General features: G+C 34.1%; 1 protein-coding gene across 1 annotated transcript; it reads left to right on the top strand.

The window, feature by feature from the left end:
- Window positions 1-770: 770 nt before the first annotated feature.
- On the top strand, window positions 771-19,358 carry LOC127724720 (retinol dehydrogenase 12-like). Its single transcript, XM_052231812.1, has 8 exons — window positions 771-1,126; window positions 10,006-10,091; window positions 10,573-10,780; window positions 11,946-11,980; window positions 15,337-15,540; window positions 16,487-16,637; window positions 17,912-18,038; window positions 18,996-19,358. The coding sequence occupies exons 1-8, from the start codon at window positions 1,051-1,053 to the stop codon at window positions 19,099-19,101; spliced, it is 993 nt and encodes a 330-aa protein (XP_052087772.1). The 5' UTR covers window positions 771-1,050; the 3' UTR covers window positions 19,102-19,358.
- Window positions 19,359-21,058: the final 1,700 nt, after the last annotated feature.

A 21,058-nucleotide genomic window follows, 5' to 3' on the forward strand; every position in this document is an offset into this window, starting at 1 on the left:
GTTCATTTGAAGGTTTCGGAGCTAAGTGTGGGGTTCATTGCGCTGAACTAGTATAAATTATTGTTTATATAGGGGCTAGCTGAAGCCCGCCTCCGGTTGAGTTGCTTTGAAGACCCATTGATGGCCTTGGGCTGTTATCTGCTCTTTGGTATGGTTGTATTCTCTTTGAAACATTCCCCATTTCCATTCTATTGAACAATACACAGTTGTTTAAATAATATTGCAAGTTGGTCATCGTCCCGAGTATAGAATTGAACAGAGACTATGAAAGATCTGCCATTAACATCAAGTTCCCCAAAATAACACACATATAACAAATACAATCAAATTATTATATGTGAAAAAAAACCAATAACGCGGTTCTGGACTTGGGACAGGCACATAGACATGATAAACGTGATGGAGTAACGAGTTTTTTGTTATAGGTCTCTACACCCAACCCCACCCCTACCACCATTTAATTTTGAACAGATATAACAAATGTACATAAGAAATTATACAATATAAATGATACTTTCTCTTTTTATCATGATTTTTAACATTTTTTTTTTGTATCTAAAAGTTCCTATCAGCTCGCCGATGATTGATTATGATTTACTGTCATACTGATCAGATTTGTTTTAAGTATTTATTCATTCGTCATCTTTTTTCTGTTGACTAATAAATTAACACGATTTTCAGTTAAAAAAAATGAAATGTTTATTTCAAACAAAATGGTCTTTCTCATAAAATGTCAGAAATGAATAGTTAAAGGGAGGTAATACAAAAACACAAAATGAAGACAAGAAAAACTTCCTCGTCAAAACGTAACTCAAATAAAATGAGAAGTAGATTTGATCCATTACAAAGTGCGGCTTTTTACAATACTTGTATAACATATAGTCCTAAAATAAACAACCGTCAATGAGGATTTACCAAAGTACACACTGCCATGGATTTAAAGCTTAATTTAATATAATATACACATCATCCGTTGCGTAAGTCACGCGACATCTGTTATCTCCCTTTGATATAGAAATGTAAGCAAACAGGGAGAAAACATTTTCTACCATGGGAGGAAAAGTATCATTCCCAAGGATAAACCTTGACAGGGATAAAACGGTTGTGGTGACCGGCGGTAATACAGGTAAGCAGTCAAAAGTTCATTATTTAGAACATATATGTTTACGGTGCAGAGATCACAGGAAAACATGCATAGGGTTTTGTCATGGACAAAACAATAATGATAAATTAAATATTATTAGATAACAATAATGAAACCATGTTTTCCTAGTAATCATTTCAAGCTACACTCCCTGAAGTTAGCAACGGGTCGTTATAATGAAATTTATTTCCCATACAAGACCATTTCAATTTCTATTTTTAAATAATTACACACATATATATATTGAGCTAAACAGACGAGCATAGTAAATCTAGTCTTGAAAAATCATCGTTAGAGCAAAAAACTCTATTAAAATTTACGATGCCATTTTTTATTAATTTATTTTACTATGTCAGTTTTGAAAACAACGTGCCGTACAATTTGTCAAATATCATATCCACACACTAAACGCACAAGTAACTGTAGAAATGTTATGGAAAACTAAGTATTATTTGAAACAGGAATTTATCCTCGCTCTCAGTCCTCGCTAAATCGCTTAGTTCTTGGTCGTGCAGTTAAAGTCTTCCTTTGATTACATTTATGGGTGGTAGGTGTTCCAGAGGACAGGTAATGTTCGACAAAAGAGATGATTTCAGCTTCTCAGTTGCGAACTTTATTTTTCTATGTACCAACATTCCAGCAGCGCCTGCATATGGAGTATATATATCTCCTAGTTGATACGATATTCAAAAACTTGCTTTTCCTACCATGATTTCCTTGCTCACAAGGAAGCTATCAAACCAAGAGTTCCAAGAGATGAAATTAAAACCATTCCTTCGAAAATTTTACATACGCCACCAATAGTTTTGAAATATCTGTTTCACAAATGACGACGGATGTGTCGTAGCCACAATCCCGTCCTCTTTCCTCGAATTTGACCTACCGAATTATATTTATCACCGGGTTTGTACTTACATGAGCAACACGACATGCGCCACATGTGGAAAAGGATCTGCTTATCCTTTGGGAACACTAAGATCACATGTAGTTTTGTTTAAAAGAGGTCTGTGTTGCTCTTGGCTTTAGTTTTTAGTGTTGGTTTTCAGGTTTAAATGCTTTATACTTTTTGAATGTATGTCATGTTTATACCGGTATCTTGTCTATCTTTTGTTATGGAAAAGTCGTTTCAATTTCAAAATTTCACTTTCGGTCAAGTTCCAGAGTTAGAAAATTTACACGACCGATGGTTTATGAATTTGGTGATGTCTTGGTGTAAGATAAGAATAAACTACCAATCCGCTATTGCGTGATGCCTAATCACTTTATATAACGAGCACCTGGGATCACACTCTGTTTTTGGTGGGGTTCGTGTTCTTCGTGGGGCTTAGTCTTTAGTTTTCTATGTTGTGTTTTTGTCTCGCCTTGACGGAGTCAAAAAGCGAGACATAGGTATGCTGTTTCTGGCGTCGACGGCTGCGGCGGCGTCATCAATGTATTAGTTTGTGATTAGGTCTAGTTCATGGTTGGTAGGTCAATGATATTTGGTATGCAGTTGTATTAGCATTGGCCCATCTCATTACCATGGAAATTATTTGGCCCCGCCCCCTCAGTCAAGGTCAATTGACTTTGAAACTTTGCTTAGTTTACATGTATTAGTTTGTGATTAGGTTAGTTTATGGGGAACCACAAGTGGTAAGTCAATGATACTTGGTATGCAGTTTTATAAGCATTGGCATATCTCATTTCCATGGAGATTATTTGGCCCCGCCCCCTCATTCATGGTCAATTGACTTTGAAACTTTTGCTTAGTTTTCATATATTAGTTTGTGAGTAGGTCAATTTAAGGGGAACCGTTAGTGGTAGGTCAATGATAATTGGTATGCAGTTGTATAAGCATTAACGCATCTCATTTTCATGGAGAATATTTGGTCCTTACCCCTCAGTCATGGTCTATTGACTTTGAAACTTTTGCTTAGTTTACATGTATTAGTTTGTGATTAGGTCAGTTTAAGATGAACCACTAATGTTAAGTCAATGATATTCGGTATGCAAATGTATTTGTATTTGCAAGTTCCATTTCCATGGAGATTATATAACCCCACCCCCTAATTATGGTTCATTGACTTTAAAACTTTTACATAATGAAAAATTTACAAGCTAATGTTTGTGTTTAAGTTTGTTTAAAGGGAACGACTTATGAAAAGTCAATGGTATTTGGTTTGCAGTTGTATTAGCATTGGCACATCTCATTTCCATGGAGATTGTTTAGCCCTGTACCTTCAGTCATGGTTCATTGACTTTGAATATTTGCATAACTTACATGTTAAAGTATTGCTATTTTAATTTCAACATTTGCATTATCAAAATAACAAATAGGCGAGACATATCTCTGTGTTAACAGTTTATTTATACTGTTGTTGTCTTTTTGTCTTATTTCGTTTTTTGCCGTGCATTGCATTGTCAGTGTGTTGTCGACTTATGAGTTTGAATGTCCCTTTGGTATCTTTTCCGCATCTCTTTTAATAAGTAATATATCAGACATAATAGATATTCTGAAATATAACAATTACCTCGTTATGATAAATGCAACATCGTGTTTTACCTTAAATATGGAAAAATCATAATTCCCTCTTCCGAATTGGCATATAATTATTCCTTGGCTATGTAAATGTATCTGCTTTCTCTGTATCCTTCTGTGTGTCTTTTTATCTTATGCATGCACAATTTTTTTAATAAGAATAAACTACAGCAGACATTATACTTTACCGTTTTTTTTTTCGTCATGTCATTTCTGTCTAACCATTTTGATGCCCTTAAAATGTCTCCAATAATTTTCAAATACGATTTTCATTACTTATATGTAGATTTTTCGATGCATATATAATTTTATTGAAGTATTGTATACTTGACTTTGATGAGATCAGAGATTGTATTATTTTAAACTCTTCATTTTTAGCTCACCTGGCCCAAAGGGCCAAGTGAGCTTTTCTCATCACTTGGCGTCCGTCGTCCGTCGTCCGGCGTCGTCCGGCGTCGTCCGTCGTCGTCCGTCGTCGGCGTAAACTTTTTACATTTTGAACTTCTTCTAGAGAACCACTGAATGGAATGAAACCAAACATGGAATGAATGTTCCTTATGAGGTGCTGACCAAGTGTTGTTACTTTGTAGCCGATCCATCATCCAAGATGGCCGCCAGCGGGGAACTTAGTTTAACATAGGACCCTATGGGAAATGCATACAAATGACTTCTTTTAGAGAACCACTGAATGGAATGAAACCAAACATGGCATGAATGTTCCTTATGAGGTGCTGACCAAGTGTTGTTACTTTGTAGCCGATCCATCATCCAAGATGGCCGCCAGCGGGGGACTTAGTTTAACATAGGACCCTATGGGAAATGCATACAAATGACTTCTTTTAGAGAACCACTGAATGGAATAAAACCAAACATGGCATGAATGTTCCTTATGAGGTGCTGACCATGTGTTGTTACTTTGTAGCCGATCCATCATCCAATATGGCCGCCATCGGGGAACTTAGTTTAACATAGGACCCTATGGGAAATACATACAAATGTCTTCTTTTAGAAAACCACTGAATGGAATGAAACCAAACATGGCATGAATGTTCCTTATGAGGTGCTGACCAAGTGTTGTTACTTTGTAGCCGATCCATTATCCAAGATGGCCGCCAGAAGGGGACTTAGTTTAACATAGGACCCTATGGGAAATACATACAAATGTCTTCTTTTAGAGAACCACTGAATGGAATGAAACCAAACATGGCATGAATGTTCCTTATGAGGTGCTCACCAAGTGTTGTTACTTTGTAGCCGATCCATCATCCAAGATGGCCGCCAGCGGGGGACTTAGTTTAACAACGGACCCTATGGGAAATGCATACAAATGACTTCTTTTAGAGAACCACTGAATGGAATAAAACCAAACATGGCATAAGTGTTCCTTATGAGGTGCTGACCATGTGTTGTTACTTTGTAGCCGATCCATCATCCAAGATGGCCGCCATCGGGGAACTTAGTTTAACATAGGACCCTATGGGAAATACATACAAATGTCTTCTTTTAGAAAACCACTGAATGGAATGAAACCAAACATGGCATGAATGTTCCTTATGAGGTGCTGACCAAGTGTTGTTACTTTGTAGCCGATCCATTATCCAAGATGGCCGCCAGCGGGGGACTTAGTTTAACATAGGACCCTATGGGAAATACATACAAATGTCTTCTTTTAGAGAACCACTGAATGGAATGAAACCAAACATGGCATGAATGTTTCTTATGAGGTTTTGACCAAGTGTTGTTACTTTGTAGCCGATCCATCATCCAAGATGGCCGCCAGCGGGGAACTTAGTTTAACATAGGACCCTATGGGAAATACATACAAATGTCTTCTTTTAGAGAACCACTGAATGGAATGAAACCAAACATGGCATGAATGTTCCTTATGAGGTGCTGACCAAGTGTTGTTACTTTGCAGTCGGTCCATCATCCAAGATGGCCGACAGCAGGGGACTTAGTTTAACATAGGACCTATGGGAAATACATATAAATGTCTTCTTTTAAAGAACCACTGAATGGAATGAAACCAAACATGGCATGAATGTTCCTTATGAGATGCTGACCAAGTGTTGTTACTTTGTAGCCAATCCATCATCCAAGATGGCCGCCAGCGGGGGACTTAGTTTTACATAGGACCCTTTGGGAAATACATAAAAATGTCTTCTTTTAGAGAACCAATAAATTGAATGGAACCAAACATGGCATGAATGTTCCTTATGAGATGTTGACCAAGTGTTGTTACTTTGCAGTCGGTCCATCATCCAAGATGGCCGCCAGCGGGGGACTTAGTTTAACATAGGACCCTATGGGAAATACATAGAAATGTCTTCTTTTAGAGAACAACTGAATGGAATGAAACAAAACATGGCATGAATGTTCCTTATAAGGTGCTGACCAAGTGTTGTAACTTTGCAGTCACTCCATCATCCAGGATGGCCGACAGCGGGTTACTTAGTTTAACATTGGACCCTATGGGAAATACATACAAATGTCTTCTCTTAGAGAACCAGTGAATGGAATGAAACCAAACATGGCATGAATGTTCCTTATAAGGTGCTGACCAAGTGTTGTTACTTTGCAGCCGATCCATCATCCAAGATGGCTGCCAGTGGGTGACTTAGTTTAACATAGGACCCTACTGGAAATACATACAAAATGTCTTCTTTTAGAGAACCTATGAATGGAATGGAACCAAACATGGCATGAATGTTCCTTATGAGGTGTTGACCAAGTGATGTTTCTTTGCAGCCAATCCATCATCCAAGATGGCCGCCAGCGAGGGACTTAGTTTAACATAGGACCCTATGGGAAATACATACAAATGTCTTCTTTTAGAGAACCACTGAATGGAATAAAACCAAACATGGCATGAATGTTCCTAATGAGGTGCTGACCAAGTGTTGTTACTTTGCAGTCGGTCCATCATCCAAGATGGCCGCCAGCGGGGGACTTAGTTTAACATAGGACCCTATGGGAAATACATACATTTGTCTTCTTTTAGAGAACCACTGAATGGAATGGAACCAAACATGGCATGAATGTTCCTTATGAGTTGCTGACCAAGTGTTGTTACTTTGCAGTCGATTTACTGTTCAAGATGGCCACCAGGATATTTTATTAAATAACGGGACCAATATTAATCAAAATTTGGCCTCAATCATTATTTGGGTATCTGTTATGATTTTTATCTATCTTTACATGATTTCTTAAACCAAAGTAGAGTCAGGTGAGCGACACAGGCTCTTGAGAGCCTCTAGTTTATATGTAAATATAAGAAGATGTGGTATGAGTGCCAATGAGACAACTCTCCATCCAAGTCAAAATTTATAAAAGTAAACCATTATAGGTCAAAGCACGGTCTTCAACACCGAACAGCAAGCTATAACGGGCCCCAAAAATTACTAGTGTAAAACCATTCAAAGGTCTAATCTATATAAAAAACGAGAAACGAGAAACACTTATGAACCACATCAACAAACGACAACTACTGAACATCAGATTCCTGACTGTGTGTATAGCATCAACTTTTCTTTTTTTGTACAACTAGCATGTTATTTATTTTGTTTATGATGCTTATAAAAAGCCAGTTTGACCATTTCTCTTTTATTCTTTTTTGATTTTTGGGTATTATTTCTTTTTTATCATCTCCCGAAGTTTTTGCAAGTGTTCTTATTGATGGTTCTTCCATCAAAAACATTTACATTAGACATTTAACTCTAAAGGTTCTGCTAGAGTATGCAACGATACTTTTAATTTGCTAATGTCATTTAAGGTTGTATCATCAAGGTTCTAAAATGAATACAGGGCCGGGTTTGCATCGATTTTTGTAAGAATCATCTGTTATTACAAAGATAACTATGATTAAGCACAACAAAAAACTAAAGGAAATACCAATAGAGACCAACAAGTTTATAGGCTGCATATTGTGAGGGGACAACAAAATAGAAACATTTGTAAATCATTAGCTTAGGTAGTTGACCGATATCTTTAAAAATATGGGAAATCGGTCATAAAGTAAAGTAAATTTGTTCTTCTGAAAAGGTGTCAGACTTCTTTTCATAGATTGACATTTTTATCAAAGACCAAAGAAACATATCAGGCAAAATGTTTACACAATAAATATATGTATTCAAAGGTCCGGTCCATATAGGACTAATAATGTAAAAATGTTAAAGATCATTACACGACATAAAAAGGTCACCTATCCTCTAGAGATCATTACATGACATAGAAGGTCCCTATCCTCGCAATACACAATTTTAATAATTACCAATTGGAAGCTGCAGCTGGTTAATGCGACTTCATTTCAACACTGATTCTGACAATTTGCATGCTCATTGTGTATCGAACTAAGGAGTCAGGAAAGATGAGAATGCATATTTCATATCCATGTATCCGCAACCACCAGAAGACGCCAGTTTGTAATCGCAGGCACGTGATTTGGAATATCAAGTCACCTTTTGAACGGATAAAGAATATGTATTATTTTGCTAATGTTGAAAGAATGAGGTGAACTTCTTTTTGTCAAGTATGATTGCTATATTTCGTTTGGAATGAATTTAATTTTGCCAGTCAAAATAAAAATAAGGAGATGATGTATGATTGCCAATGAGAGAACTATCAACCAGAGTTCAAATAAAGTGGATGCAAGCAATTATTGGCAACCGTACGGCCTTCAACAATGAGAAAAAACCCATACCGTATAGTCGTTTATAAAGGACCCCGACATGAAAAATATGAAACAATTCAATTGAGAAAACTAACGGCCCAATTTATAACAAAACAATTAACGAAGAACAAATATGACAGACATGAACCAACGACAACCACTGAACTACAGGCTCCTGACTTGGGACAGGCACATAAAGAATGTGGCGGGATTAAACATGTTTGTGAGCGCTCAACCCCCCTCCTAACCTGGGACAGTGGTGTAACAGCACAAAATAAGAACCAACTATAAAAATCAGTTGAAAAAGGCTTAACTCATCAGATCGATACAAAGCAGAAAAACATCAAACATAAACGCAGACTGGACGTGGCAGGGTATTTATCCATCCCTCATCCCTAACAACAAAAAGGACACTAAGTACAGATCTGTGATTACTCGCAGTTACTGACAGCTAGTTCAAAGCCAATAACAACTAATAAAAGAAATCGTGTATCTAAGACTAATATATCTATCAGTACACATCCAACATCCAATGGATTTAATGTAAAGACGTCATTATCAGTCAGAGAAAAACATGACCTTGTGCAATGCCAAAATAAAGGTATCGACAGATTGTAGTACCGTTAAAGTGCATATGTGTTTAACAGAACTATTTAGTATGATTTTAATTTACTGATAACAAAAACAATATTTATACCAATAAAAACAATGTTCAAAGATATAATTACAGTGTTGAATTAGTAACCTTTTAGAATAAGTTTATTTAAAGGATTGATAAGTTTACCCGGATCGTATATAAATTTCCTGGCTCGGTAAACAATATCACCGTAAAATTTAGGATGTGCTATTCCGTCTGACATAAGTTTTTTTTCAGGTACCGCCAAACTTGCAAACCAAATCTTTGTATCTATTGAAGAATTTCGTAAAGGTTTTAAGTAATTTAAGTAATAATTTACCAGTAATACATATATTACGCTCATTGAAATCCAAAACGCCACTACAGACACGGGCATAACGAACGAGTTGGGATATATAAACATCGCAAGAAGGTGCCAGAGGAACATCACCGTCCAGAAAGACCACTTCTATTTTCATCCACGATGCGTTATTGATTGAATGTTTTATTTGTCTTTTTGACCAATATTGTTTCATTTAAGAACGTTGTGATGTGTTCTTGCTTGGTTATGTTGATGTTTTTTTGTCATATCATTTCTGACTATATGCTGACATGGGAAATGGAAATATTGACATAAATGCGAATTAGAAGACAAGAAGCAAATTCAGAAATAATTTCTTTTTCAAACTATAATCCATTTAAATAATTAAAATTGAGGATAACAAACCAACTTACTCTAGCTACCTGCAAGACACAGAGTTATGCTGACTTATCTAATCTGGTAGTTAAAGAAATGAAAATAACATTTGATAACTTTTGTGCGTCCGAAGCGATGTTCTGGATTTAAATTCATTAGGACCACTCAAAACCAAACACACAAAACCAGGGTTGTATATTATTTAAAATACGTAGAATCATTAGGACTTTAGAGAACAGTAACATACACACCCAATGTCTCCTCATTTAGCACTAACGTGAATTGTGATATATGACCTCTAGAAAATTCATGTTTGATGTAACGAAAAGGATCATCAATAAATTGTCTTTTAATTATACAGGTATTGGATATGAAACAGCCAAATGGATAGCTTTTCTTGGTGCCAAAGTTATCATTGCTTGTCGTTCTGAAGAAAGAGCAAACGAGGTAGACATAACATAAACTAGTTCTCTGATACATATTTAAATTTTTTTTTGCAGTATTCATGGTAAAATGTTTATAATTAATTAAATAAAGTCCTAAACACTTCTCAAAGTGAATGAAGGATACACAATATACAAATGTTAATTGATTTGGTTTTGTTGAAGTGAGAAACCATAGTAAATTCAAAGCGTCATTAAATTTGTGTTTGTGATACAAAAATATTTGCCTAAAATATTGTGTAAATAACCTCGTCGTAGGTAATTATATTAAAATTTTGTACGCTAGACGAGCGTTTAGTCTACAAAAGACTCTTCACTGACGCTCGAGTCAAAAACGTTCAAAAGTCCAAATAAAGTATGAAGTTGATGAGCATTGAGGACCCAAAATTCCGAATGGTTTTGCTTAATACAGTTGAGAAAATCTAATCCTGGGGTAGAGTAAAGTTAACACTGTTTCGATGACCGCTTGTTACTTTGATTTCTAGGCCATTAAACAAATTAAAGCAGAATATCAAGCAGAGAAAGACAGAGGAACAGATGGAATAATCAAAGATGGGGATCTGAGTATAGAATTTATGCAGCTTGATCTTAGTTCATTAAAATCGACCAAACGTTTCATTGACGAGTACAAATCGTCAGGGAGAAAACTTCATGTTCTCATCTGTAATGCCGGTATAGCAATGCATGAGCAAGGTATGAACATGTAGCCTAAGAAATAACTTTGGAAACAAACAAATCATCAAGGTATAATAAACTAAAGAGCTTTATATCAAGCGAAAAGAACCTTAACAAAAATAGCAGAAAAAAACGAGTGAATGGGTTGAAGAAAAGAATATCCAGTGGATTTTCACAGTGACCTTATGATAATAGAAATATAGATTCCACCATTGTAACAAGTGTGTTACGATATTTCTCCACTCGAGACAGATAAATTTTAATATTTAAAGCGCGAGGCTTGCCGAGCTCTTTAAATATTAAAATTTAACTGTTGAGAGTGGAGAAATATCGTAATACACGAGTTATAGTGGTGGAATCTGTTTCTCTAATGATTTTTATCCTTCCTTTTCAAAGATTTGCAGAAAATTGTGTTCTTTATGTGTGACGTCATCAGGCATGGTCGCCTTTTTTAATGACGTCACAATCGGGAATTCAGAAGAAATCAAGAAAATTTAACGTCATAATTAAATTTCGACCAATCATTTGCCGAGAACAGATATTTCAGTAGTGAGGAGAACAATTTTTTCACAATCGATTGGGAAATGTGAAAATAGTGACAAAATTAGAGAAATAAGAGGAAACAGTAGTTTACCGATGTTCATATCTTGTAAATCCATTTTGAATATATGCAAATTAGAAGAACAAAAATCTGAGAGAATCATAATTCCACACGGTGCGAGACCGGGTGTGTCGAAAGAGTGAACGTCCTCTGCTAAACATGAACCACAGGACTGACATTGCCATATATTCATCATTCATTTCTTATATCTTTATATATTGTAAGGTAATTTTGTAAAGTTAACAACAACGGATTGATTATCAATTCCTCATGCAAATGTAATCTTTGTTCGGTTTGTCTTTTGGTTGAAAACTACTTTAAATAATATGGAAGTCGTGTATTTGGCTCTCTTTTCCTAACTGTTTCGATGTTAACGTTTCAAATAAAGGTTGTTACATAAATGAACAACAACATTCAGTTAAGCAATCATATCTGTTTTAATTAATAGTTTTTGAAGTTAAATGAAGTATAACAGTTTGCTACTTTATTTATTTGTTCATGACGTATTGTAGCCATTTTGTCACTGTATGCGCTATAATAAAAAAAAAATAGTTTTAAAAGGAATATTTTTTATTATTCCAGCATATACAGAAGATGAAAATGAACTTATGTTCCAGGTAATATTTTCTTGTGTACATTTAATTTGTACTTACAAAAAGGGGAGAAGATACTACAGGGGAAATAAAAAAAAACTGTACGTCGAAGAAAAAAAAGGAAAACAACACGTTTTAAATGTCGTGCGTCCGAAGCGCTTTTCTGGATATACCTTCACCAGATCAAGAACGCTAAAAACCGAATATTTGAAAGCCAAGGATCTAAAAGAACCGAAACAGTTGAAGAAAAATACAGACAAAAAATAACATCGACTAGACATAGATAAATACAACAATTTACAAAAAAATACACAGAAAACCAAATATTGAAAAAAAACGAAACGCCTCAAAAACCGGTGTGAACTAATTTGCCTAAAATGCTCATCAGATTTTGATCAGCTAGTCAAGCTACTATTTTCATAACCCGTAGTAATTGGTTACTGCCTAATAATTACCAAATGATTATAATTACACCATCGGTACAAGTAAATTCTGCATTCCTAGTACATAACAGGAAATGTATTTTTATAGACAAGACAAGCCAAAACAGACATTGAAAAATCAAATACAACAAATACAACAAATAAAACCAATGCAAATGCAACACGACATGTCAAGACATAGAAGTTGAAATGAAGTTTTGAAATACCTTGGTTGACTTCTAGATTCAAGAAGAAATATTTGACTAAAGTGTATCTTCAGTTTTAAACAGATTTTAACGAACGTAATCAATGCATCACGGGTAAATTATTAAGTCAGGGATTTCGTTACCATAAATTACGTAAAACTTTTACTAAATTCTTTCATAGATACAAAGATATGATTAGTAAATTTGACTGTACCTGTAGAAAACTGATTAAAACGGTATCTCACATCCTAAATTTTACGGTAATATTGTACTTAAAGCGCGGAAATCACTATGTGATCCGTGTAAACTCATCAAACCTTTAAACAAACTTATTAGTAAAGGTTATCTTACCAATGTTGTAATTAGATCTTTGAATATAGTTTACATTGGCACTGATATCGATTTTGTCATCAGCAAATTAAAACATAACTAAATTTGTATTCTTTTCAAACGGGATGTATAAAGACACACCCGCGTTCATTTTGATCTATAAAGAGGTTAACTCCTAACTAGCCTACTACCTGTCGATACATTTATTTTTGGCATTGCACAAGTCATGTCTTCTTTGACTGTCCATGACGTTAAAATACTAAATCCCTGGGATGTGTTTTGGTTGATTTTATTCTCTGATGCATGATTTTTTTATTATTAATTGTTTTTGGCTTTTAACTAGCTGTCAGTAACTGAGAGTACTCTCAAATTGTACTTTCTTGTTTATGACCTGTTAATACTAATTGTAATACTTTTTTGTTATTTAATGTTATTCAGGGTTATATCTGGTCTATATACCAGCTTTGATAAGTGTTTGGTATTACTATAATTTTTCACTTATTCGTACTATGAACATCAAAATTATTTATTTTGTAAAAATATTTCCTTTCTCTACTTGAACTGTACACGTATACCTAACAACAAAATTATTTTTATTTACCTGTGTTTAAAGTAATTGCAAATGGCTGATATTTTTGTTCAAGTATATTGGTTTTCTTAAATTGTTTAATATTGCACAGCGGTATTACATGTTACTTTAATTATTCTTCCCTTAGTTTATTTATTTTGTATTTGCATTGTATCATAGGTCAAATTTATTTGTTCAGTGTATGTTCACTGGTGTTAATATGTCTTTTGATTGAGTTAAGCTATTTCAATTGATATTTTATAGTGTGTTTTTCTATGTTGTGATGTTACACTATTGTTTCAGATAAGGGTGAAGGTTTGGTACCATTAAAACGCTTAAACCCGCTGCAGTTGTTTGCACCTGTCCTAAGTCAGGAATCTGATGTTCAGTTGTTGTCGTTTGTTGATGTGGTTCATAAGTGTTTCTCGTTTCTCGTTTTTTATATAGATTAGACCGTTGGTTTTCTCGTTTGAATGGTTTTACACTAGTAATTTTTGGGGCCCTTTATAGCTTGCTGTTCGGTGTGAGCCAAGGCTCCATGTTGAAGACCGTACTTTGACCTATAATGGTTTACTTTTATAAATTTTGACTTGAATGGAGAGTTGTCTCATTGGCACTCATACCACATCTTCTTATATCTATAAAACGATTTCTGTAATATCATAAACGGTACAAATATTACTTCACCAGATGCGCATTTCGACAAATTTTGTCTCTTCAGTGATACTCTCGGCCAAAATATTTGAAAATCCAAAACTTATACAATCGTTGAAGAGCTGATCAAACTTAAAAGGACCTAAGTATAGCAAAATCTGGACAAAGAATCAGAGTTTTGCGTGAGGGAGATATATTTCTGAATCTATAATAATTTCTAATTTTTTTAACGGCAAATTTCAATCAAACAACATCCATATTTAAATTATCATTAATATTTAACTTATTAGGTAACTGTGTTGCTGTATGAGGTAAGCTCTATAGTTTATCGTAGAGACCGCAGCAACTTTATGGATAAAAACCGCAATAATACCATATTTCCCTTGAAATATTTGATATTTCCTAAAATGTTCATTGGATTACTATCTAAAGGAGTACACCATATCCCTAAATCATAAATGGATATTGCAGTTTTATAACAAAAGCAAAATGATACACAGCGATTTCTTTTCCGATTTTTTTGAGAATTTTATGCCAGTATTAGAACTGTCAAAACAGAACATCAATGACTAAATGATAACCAACATGTGCTTTTAAAGAAGATTGAAATTTCTTAACAGTAGATTACATATTTATAAACTTCACAATGTGAGTTGCACATTAAGTAGTTTGTTTTTGTAGAGATTTATCATTCAAAACGACCAGTTGTCAGTATGGTAGATGTTTTGTTTTAAAGAATACCCATCTTTGATGTTTACCCTCGTATAAAAACAAGTTTGTATTCCGCATTAAAACCTCTGCTGGTAGACTGTTAGTCCCCGATGGTATCAGCAGCCCAGTAGGAATTACTTCCGTACTGGCATGAAGATACGGATATTGTTTGATTAAAATTTGCTGTTAAAAATTTTTTGAAAATCATTTTAAGGAAAATATCTCCCTCATGTAGAGCTCTGATTCCTTGTTCGGATTTGGCTATACATTAGGTCCTTTTTGGTTTGATCTGTTTTTCGACATTTGTATTAGATTTTGGATATTCAAATATTTTGGCCTCGATCATCACTGAAGATACATTAGTTGTCGAAATGCGCATCTGGTACCGTTTATGTTATAACATGAGTTTTAAAATTCAATGTAAGTAACCAAAATCAGTATGCCACGAAAAACAATGAACTCAATGGATTTCTTTTTATTTCGTTTTAGGTAAACTACTTAAGTCATCTTCTTATAGCTTTACATTTGATACCAATAATGAAAGAGAGCGGAAGTGACGATTGTCGGATTATTATGGTATCCAGTTCAGCCCACTTAATGGCAGCTTTTGATGTAGCTAAAATTCAGGGAAATCATTTGACTAAGGACACATTTGACAGACTTAAATACTATGGAAATTCCAAACTTTATCAGGTATGACATGTTTTATATCATGATTCCTAACAAGTGTATATACTCAGGATGATTCACCAGCACGACCTTTTCATGATTTACCTTTATACTGGCTTCTACAAAAAAATGTTATACCTTTTCAAAAAATTTATATAATAACCGGATGAACTGACAGAAAAAATATGAAAGATATTCCATTATTGATTCTTTATCGGCTATCGAATGTGATAACGGAAGGGTAGATAAACCAGAGCCTTGTTGGTCTAACTTTTTATTTACTCAACACCTTTATGATTCACAAATGATTAATTTCTATATGGAATTTATGCTAGTTCATACGTTAAGATAACATTGAGAATGGAAACGGGGAATACGTCAAAGAGACAACAACCCGATCAAAGAGCAGAAAACAGCCCAAGGCCACCAATGGGTCTTTAACACAGTGAGAAAATACCGCACCCGTAGGCGGGCTTCAGCTGGCCCCTAAACTAAAATAACCTAAAGAAACTGTTTACATCAATACTAAAATGATTAAAAATACGATAAATCTTGATTGATTGTCTACATAGTGATTTTTTTTAAATACTTGAGAAAGAATATGGGTCATTGGTGTTGGTGGTAGTCTACATTTTTCACTCAAAAAGTGAGGTAAAATACGATTTCATTGTAAAGAAATATGAATCCACAAATAAAGCAACTTTGCGCGTCAAAGAATGCGGAAAAAATAAATTCAAACACAATTTTCAAAGCACCCAAAACTAATTACCTCGCTCAAAATTCAATTCCGATCAGATATGTATTCATTTTAAGCGGCGCACACACATTCCTCGAATACTGATAGACTTTCTAACAATGCGATTAAGTTGAACGCATTTTGTTATTTAATGTATGAAGTACGAATTTTGCAAGGAACATGTTTTAATTTGACTTCATATACAGATGTTTTTGCATTGCTATAATGTTGCAGTTAATGCAGATGTACTACATGAACCGAAGATTAAAAGACACCAATGTTTCAGTTTTGAGTATACATCCTGGCATCGTAGAAACAGAAATTAATAGAAGTTTTCAAGATCTTGGTCGATGGAAAGTTTTCTTTAGAATGTCTAAATTGTTTGGTAAGATTTTAAGGTTTAATTTGTGTCTTGTGAACAATTTTTCCTTAAAAGGACCTTTTCATTTTCGAATAGCGATTTTGTGTAATCATAACAGTTGTCTTCAGTAATGAAAATCAATTCATTGTTGCCTGATGAACATTGTCACAAGACATTTCGGCACCCAGACAAATCGGCACCCAAGTCCGAAGACATTTCGGCATCAATTTTGGACATATCGGGATCCGGACATTTCGGGACCAAGACAATTCGGCACCTCATTTTTTTTAAATATATATATTAGGAAAAATAAAAGAATTGTTACAGTAATATTATAATTCGTATATAAAATATGCAATACAAAATTTGAAATCATCATGCTCCCTTAAAGTCAAGTTGCAAATTGAATGTTCATGTGTTATCAGGACGAGAACTAGTTAACAATTAATACAATAGGACGATTTGGAGAGGTTGGTCAGTCAGGATGAAATGCGGGAAATTTGAACAGCCACTGAGAAATGGTGGTTTGTTGCATATAGGCCAAAATTTCGACTTGCTATAAGCCAAAACAAAAATAGAAACGATGTTTTTTTACATGCTACAAGATTGTACACATTATGTTTCCAATGATGGTTTCTGCAGGTTGAAATGCAGACAACTTTGGCATGTTTCTAAAGACTTTATAAGATTTAAGAATAGTAATCAAAATCTTATAAATTTGTAAAATGTTTGTCACTTTATGGACAAACAAGTGAAATTTCAGAATTTTTATTTGGTGAAATTTTAATTAAGATATCATTAAATTCACCTTTCATCTGCACAAGGATATGTTCCGTCTATGTGAATTCATCAGGCATGATCAACTTTTTGGGTGACAAGAAATGAAGATGACAACAAGAAAATTTTACGTCATTTATAATTAAATTCTGACAAATGAAGACCTTAGATCAAACAAACCATACACGTCGATTATAAAAAAAAAATATATATCGGTTAAAAATAGAAAAATGTAGAGTCAAACACTGCATCCGTAGTGATACGATATTTCTCCACTCGATACAGTGAAATTTTCAAAATTTATAACGCGAGGCTTGCGTTAATTGCCTCCCGATTGGAGAAATATCGTATTGGACACGATTCGGATGATGGACTTTGTTTCTCAAATGATTTTTAGATGATATGTTTGCAAAGTTCATTTTTCTTTTCAATGATCTACAAAATGATGTATTCTTACTATGTGAGGTCATCGGGCATGATTGCCTTTTTCGTTGCGTGTTGTTAATAATCGATATTTGCAGGTGTTACAAAGAACCCCATAGAGGGGGCAGAGTCATCAATTAACGCAGCAATCAATCCAGATCTCAAAGGAACAAGAGATGTTTATTTTCAAAATTGTAAAGCATCATCAACAAATTCAACTGCTAGGTAAAATATCTAAAATTTGTAGTAAATAAAAACACTTTTATTCAGACAAAGCAGATAATGGAATACCGACAACCTTGAACAAGAAGAGACAAACCTGACACGAAACAACAACAAGAAAAGACAAACCTGTAATAAAACACCCTTAACAAAAAAAGACAAACCTGACACAAAACCTTCAAACTTCGAGTTTGTTGTCCGTTGCAGAAAAAAATATATTCATGTCTCATTTGTCATAATAGTCCAACATAACTGTTTTACAAATGGCACCAGATAAACCAGTCGTGGTCAATTTTTATGTCATATACTAGTAACCATTAGATTAGTAATTTGAATTGTATTTTGATAAAATGAATCAATGGTTTGTTGGGTTTATTGACATTTTCGATCCTTTGTATTATATAACAATTCTAGTTGTAATTGACCTCTCATTGCAACTTTTTCAATCAAGATTTAAATAAATGTTTTTGCCTTCTCTATTTTCATTATAAGATTCTTGTATTGCGTTTTTTCATTCTGGGGTGAAATGATATGCGTGACTTCTTACAGACTGTTACTTTTAAACTAAATGTTTCCATGTCAGTCTAGTTCATAGCAAAGTCCATATTCCTATCACATTACATGTAACATGTTTATTTTCTGAGTATTGGTTTGAATCGTAACCACTGAACGTTAAAAATCAATCACAATTCATAATTCCAGGAATTGGCAAATGTTAAACTTTTTTTTTGTCTTTCAAACCATTTTGAGATTTTTTTTGTTATACTTATAATAAATCGGAGGTATTTAGTTGATGGCTTTTCTTTTTCAATATTCTCCTTTTGAAATAAGATATGTATGGTAGATCTGTAGATTCGCAATTTATTTTTATGATATAGTTACACCTGGGACTATTATGCTATTAGAATAATAGTCCCAGGTTACACCAACATTTTAATCGGCATAATTATTTTTAAACAGGAATATTGTTAACCAGGAGACATTGCTGAAGTTTTCACTTGAACGTTTAAAAGATTATCTTACAGAAGATATAGCAAAAGATTGGATGCCAGAAATTCAGATTTGAGCATGAAGTAACACGTATTAACAATGATGCAAAGTGTATATTTTAGTCAAGATATGCGTTTCATTGAACTGTGAAGATATCATTCAATTTTCATTCTTTCTTTTCTTTTCTTTTCTTTTATTTGCAACATTTAAAAATATTTGTATTGTCTGATAGACTGATATCTTATGTGTCCATTGTCAGTTTTGTATATTTTTGATACCTGCCTCCAATTAATGTATACATTGTTCTTATTATATTAAAACTCATCAGAGATACCAGGCTTATATTTGTACGCCAGACGCGCATTTCGTCTACATAAGACTCATCACTGTCGCTCGAATAAAAATAGTTGGAAAGCAAAATCAAATGCGAAGTTGTAGAGCTTTAAAGTGCCAGTCTTTGTAAGAATCAGGCAATTTAGAACAATTTCAAAACATGGCCGAAAAAACCCACTGACCTAACCACCCTAATTCGAAGGTACCCTCATCCTGAGTTAACAATGGTAGGTCTTTCGTTTCTGCGTGTTAGGTAATTCGAAAAATATCTAGATAAATTTTTGTTAGAATGATAGCAAATTATGGAGTTATCTCCCCTTAATTGTTAATTTCTAGTGCATTTCAACCAAATGATATCTTGAATTACCAGGACAGGGAAGGAAAATGAATGTTATATTCATATACCATTATGCATTCTGAACTTAAATTAATGTAAAGCTGAGTGGGTTTTTGTTTGTCATGTGTTCACCACTGCCTGATTCTTAGGCAGATTGGCACTTAAAACTGAAAACTACAGCAAATGAACTTTAGTGTTTCGGATAATTCAACATTTTATATAAACAATATAAACCTATCAATGATATACTAGTATGTCAACATGAAAGTGCTGACTACTGGGTTTGGTGATACCCTCACGGACGAAACGTCCACCAGCAGTGTCATCGACCATGTGTTTAAACTCATCAAAGATACCAGGCTTATAATTTTGTTCCCCAAACACTACATTAGACTCATCAATTCCCCTCGAAAAAAGCCAAAGGCTGTTGTTCAGTGGTTGCGTTGGTTTCCTGTTTAAATTGATTTACACTATCATTTTGGACCCTTTATAGCTTGCTAAGTATTTATATTGGAAGATAAATCAAATACGAATTAGTAGAGCTTTGTAAACCTCATTTAATGATGACCTCCGAAAACTGCCACTTAATCCGATGGAAAAATAATACAAATACAAATAGACAGACAAGCACATGCATCGGAAACTGATGATTTTTCTAGGTCTTCTAGATTTTTATTTCATGTCATGGATTTAAAAAAAGGGTAAATCATAGTTTTTACCTGTGCAAGAAAGAATTTGTGTAGGCCTAATCATTCAACAGAATGGTTCTTCCTGATCACACCCTCGATTCACTTTTCAATGTTGACATTCTTTCCTTTATAATAACTGAAAATGCTTAGCATCTGCGTAACCTATCTACAGCTGCCAAGGGTAAAATTAAAGTTCGCATGCATACGGATTCAAATGAGGGTAAATAATTAACTATCAGCCATTTTTAAAAGCTTTTTTGATCAAATTGAACCAAACTGATTGATGATTGCAACATATTATTTCAATATTCCGCTTTTATAAATTTTTGAAAAAAAAAATAAACAAAAAAAAAAAAAAAACGTATATTGTGTTTTGGTCCAAACATATCTAATGCTTGTCACATAATTTTAAACGATCCTTCAATCACACAAGGACAAATCAAATCCATATCAGCAGCTATTTATTTAGGACGGTTCACTAAGTCAAATTCCATTCAGTATAGCCTGTGATTAATTTCAGTTAGAGGATATTTTGTATAAAGAGTAACAAAGCTTATTTTGGTTTCCTTGATGTTCTGAAATACTTCACTAAACTCATATCCAGGGCGGTATTGCGCATTATTGGACGGAACATGTATCAACTCACCGCTATATATTGAAATAAAATCGCATTA

This window comes from Mytilus californianus, unplaced genomic scaffold, assembly GCF_021869535.1.
Source record: "Mytilus californianus isolate M0D057914Y unplaced genomic scaffold, xbMytCali1.0.p SCAF_14, whole genome shotgun sequence".
Lineage (NCBI taxonomy): Eukaryota > Metazoa > Mollusca > Bivalvia > Mytilida > Mytilidae > Mytilus > Mytilus californianus.

Bases quoted from the DNA above. Each gene is read 5' to 3' on its own strand.
- LOC127724720 (XM_052231812.1), top strand. From the start codon at position 1,051: ATGGGAGGAAAAGTATCATTCCCAAGGATAAACCTTGACAGGGATAAA. The intron at 10,781-11,945 runs GTATGAACATGT...TTATTATTCCAG, and splicing joins TATAGCAATGCATGAGCAAG to CATATACAGAAGATGAAAAT. The intron at 16,638-17,911 runs GTAAGATTTTAA...CGATATTTGCAG, and splicing joins TAGAATGTCTAAATTGTTTG to GTGTTACAAAGAACCCCATA.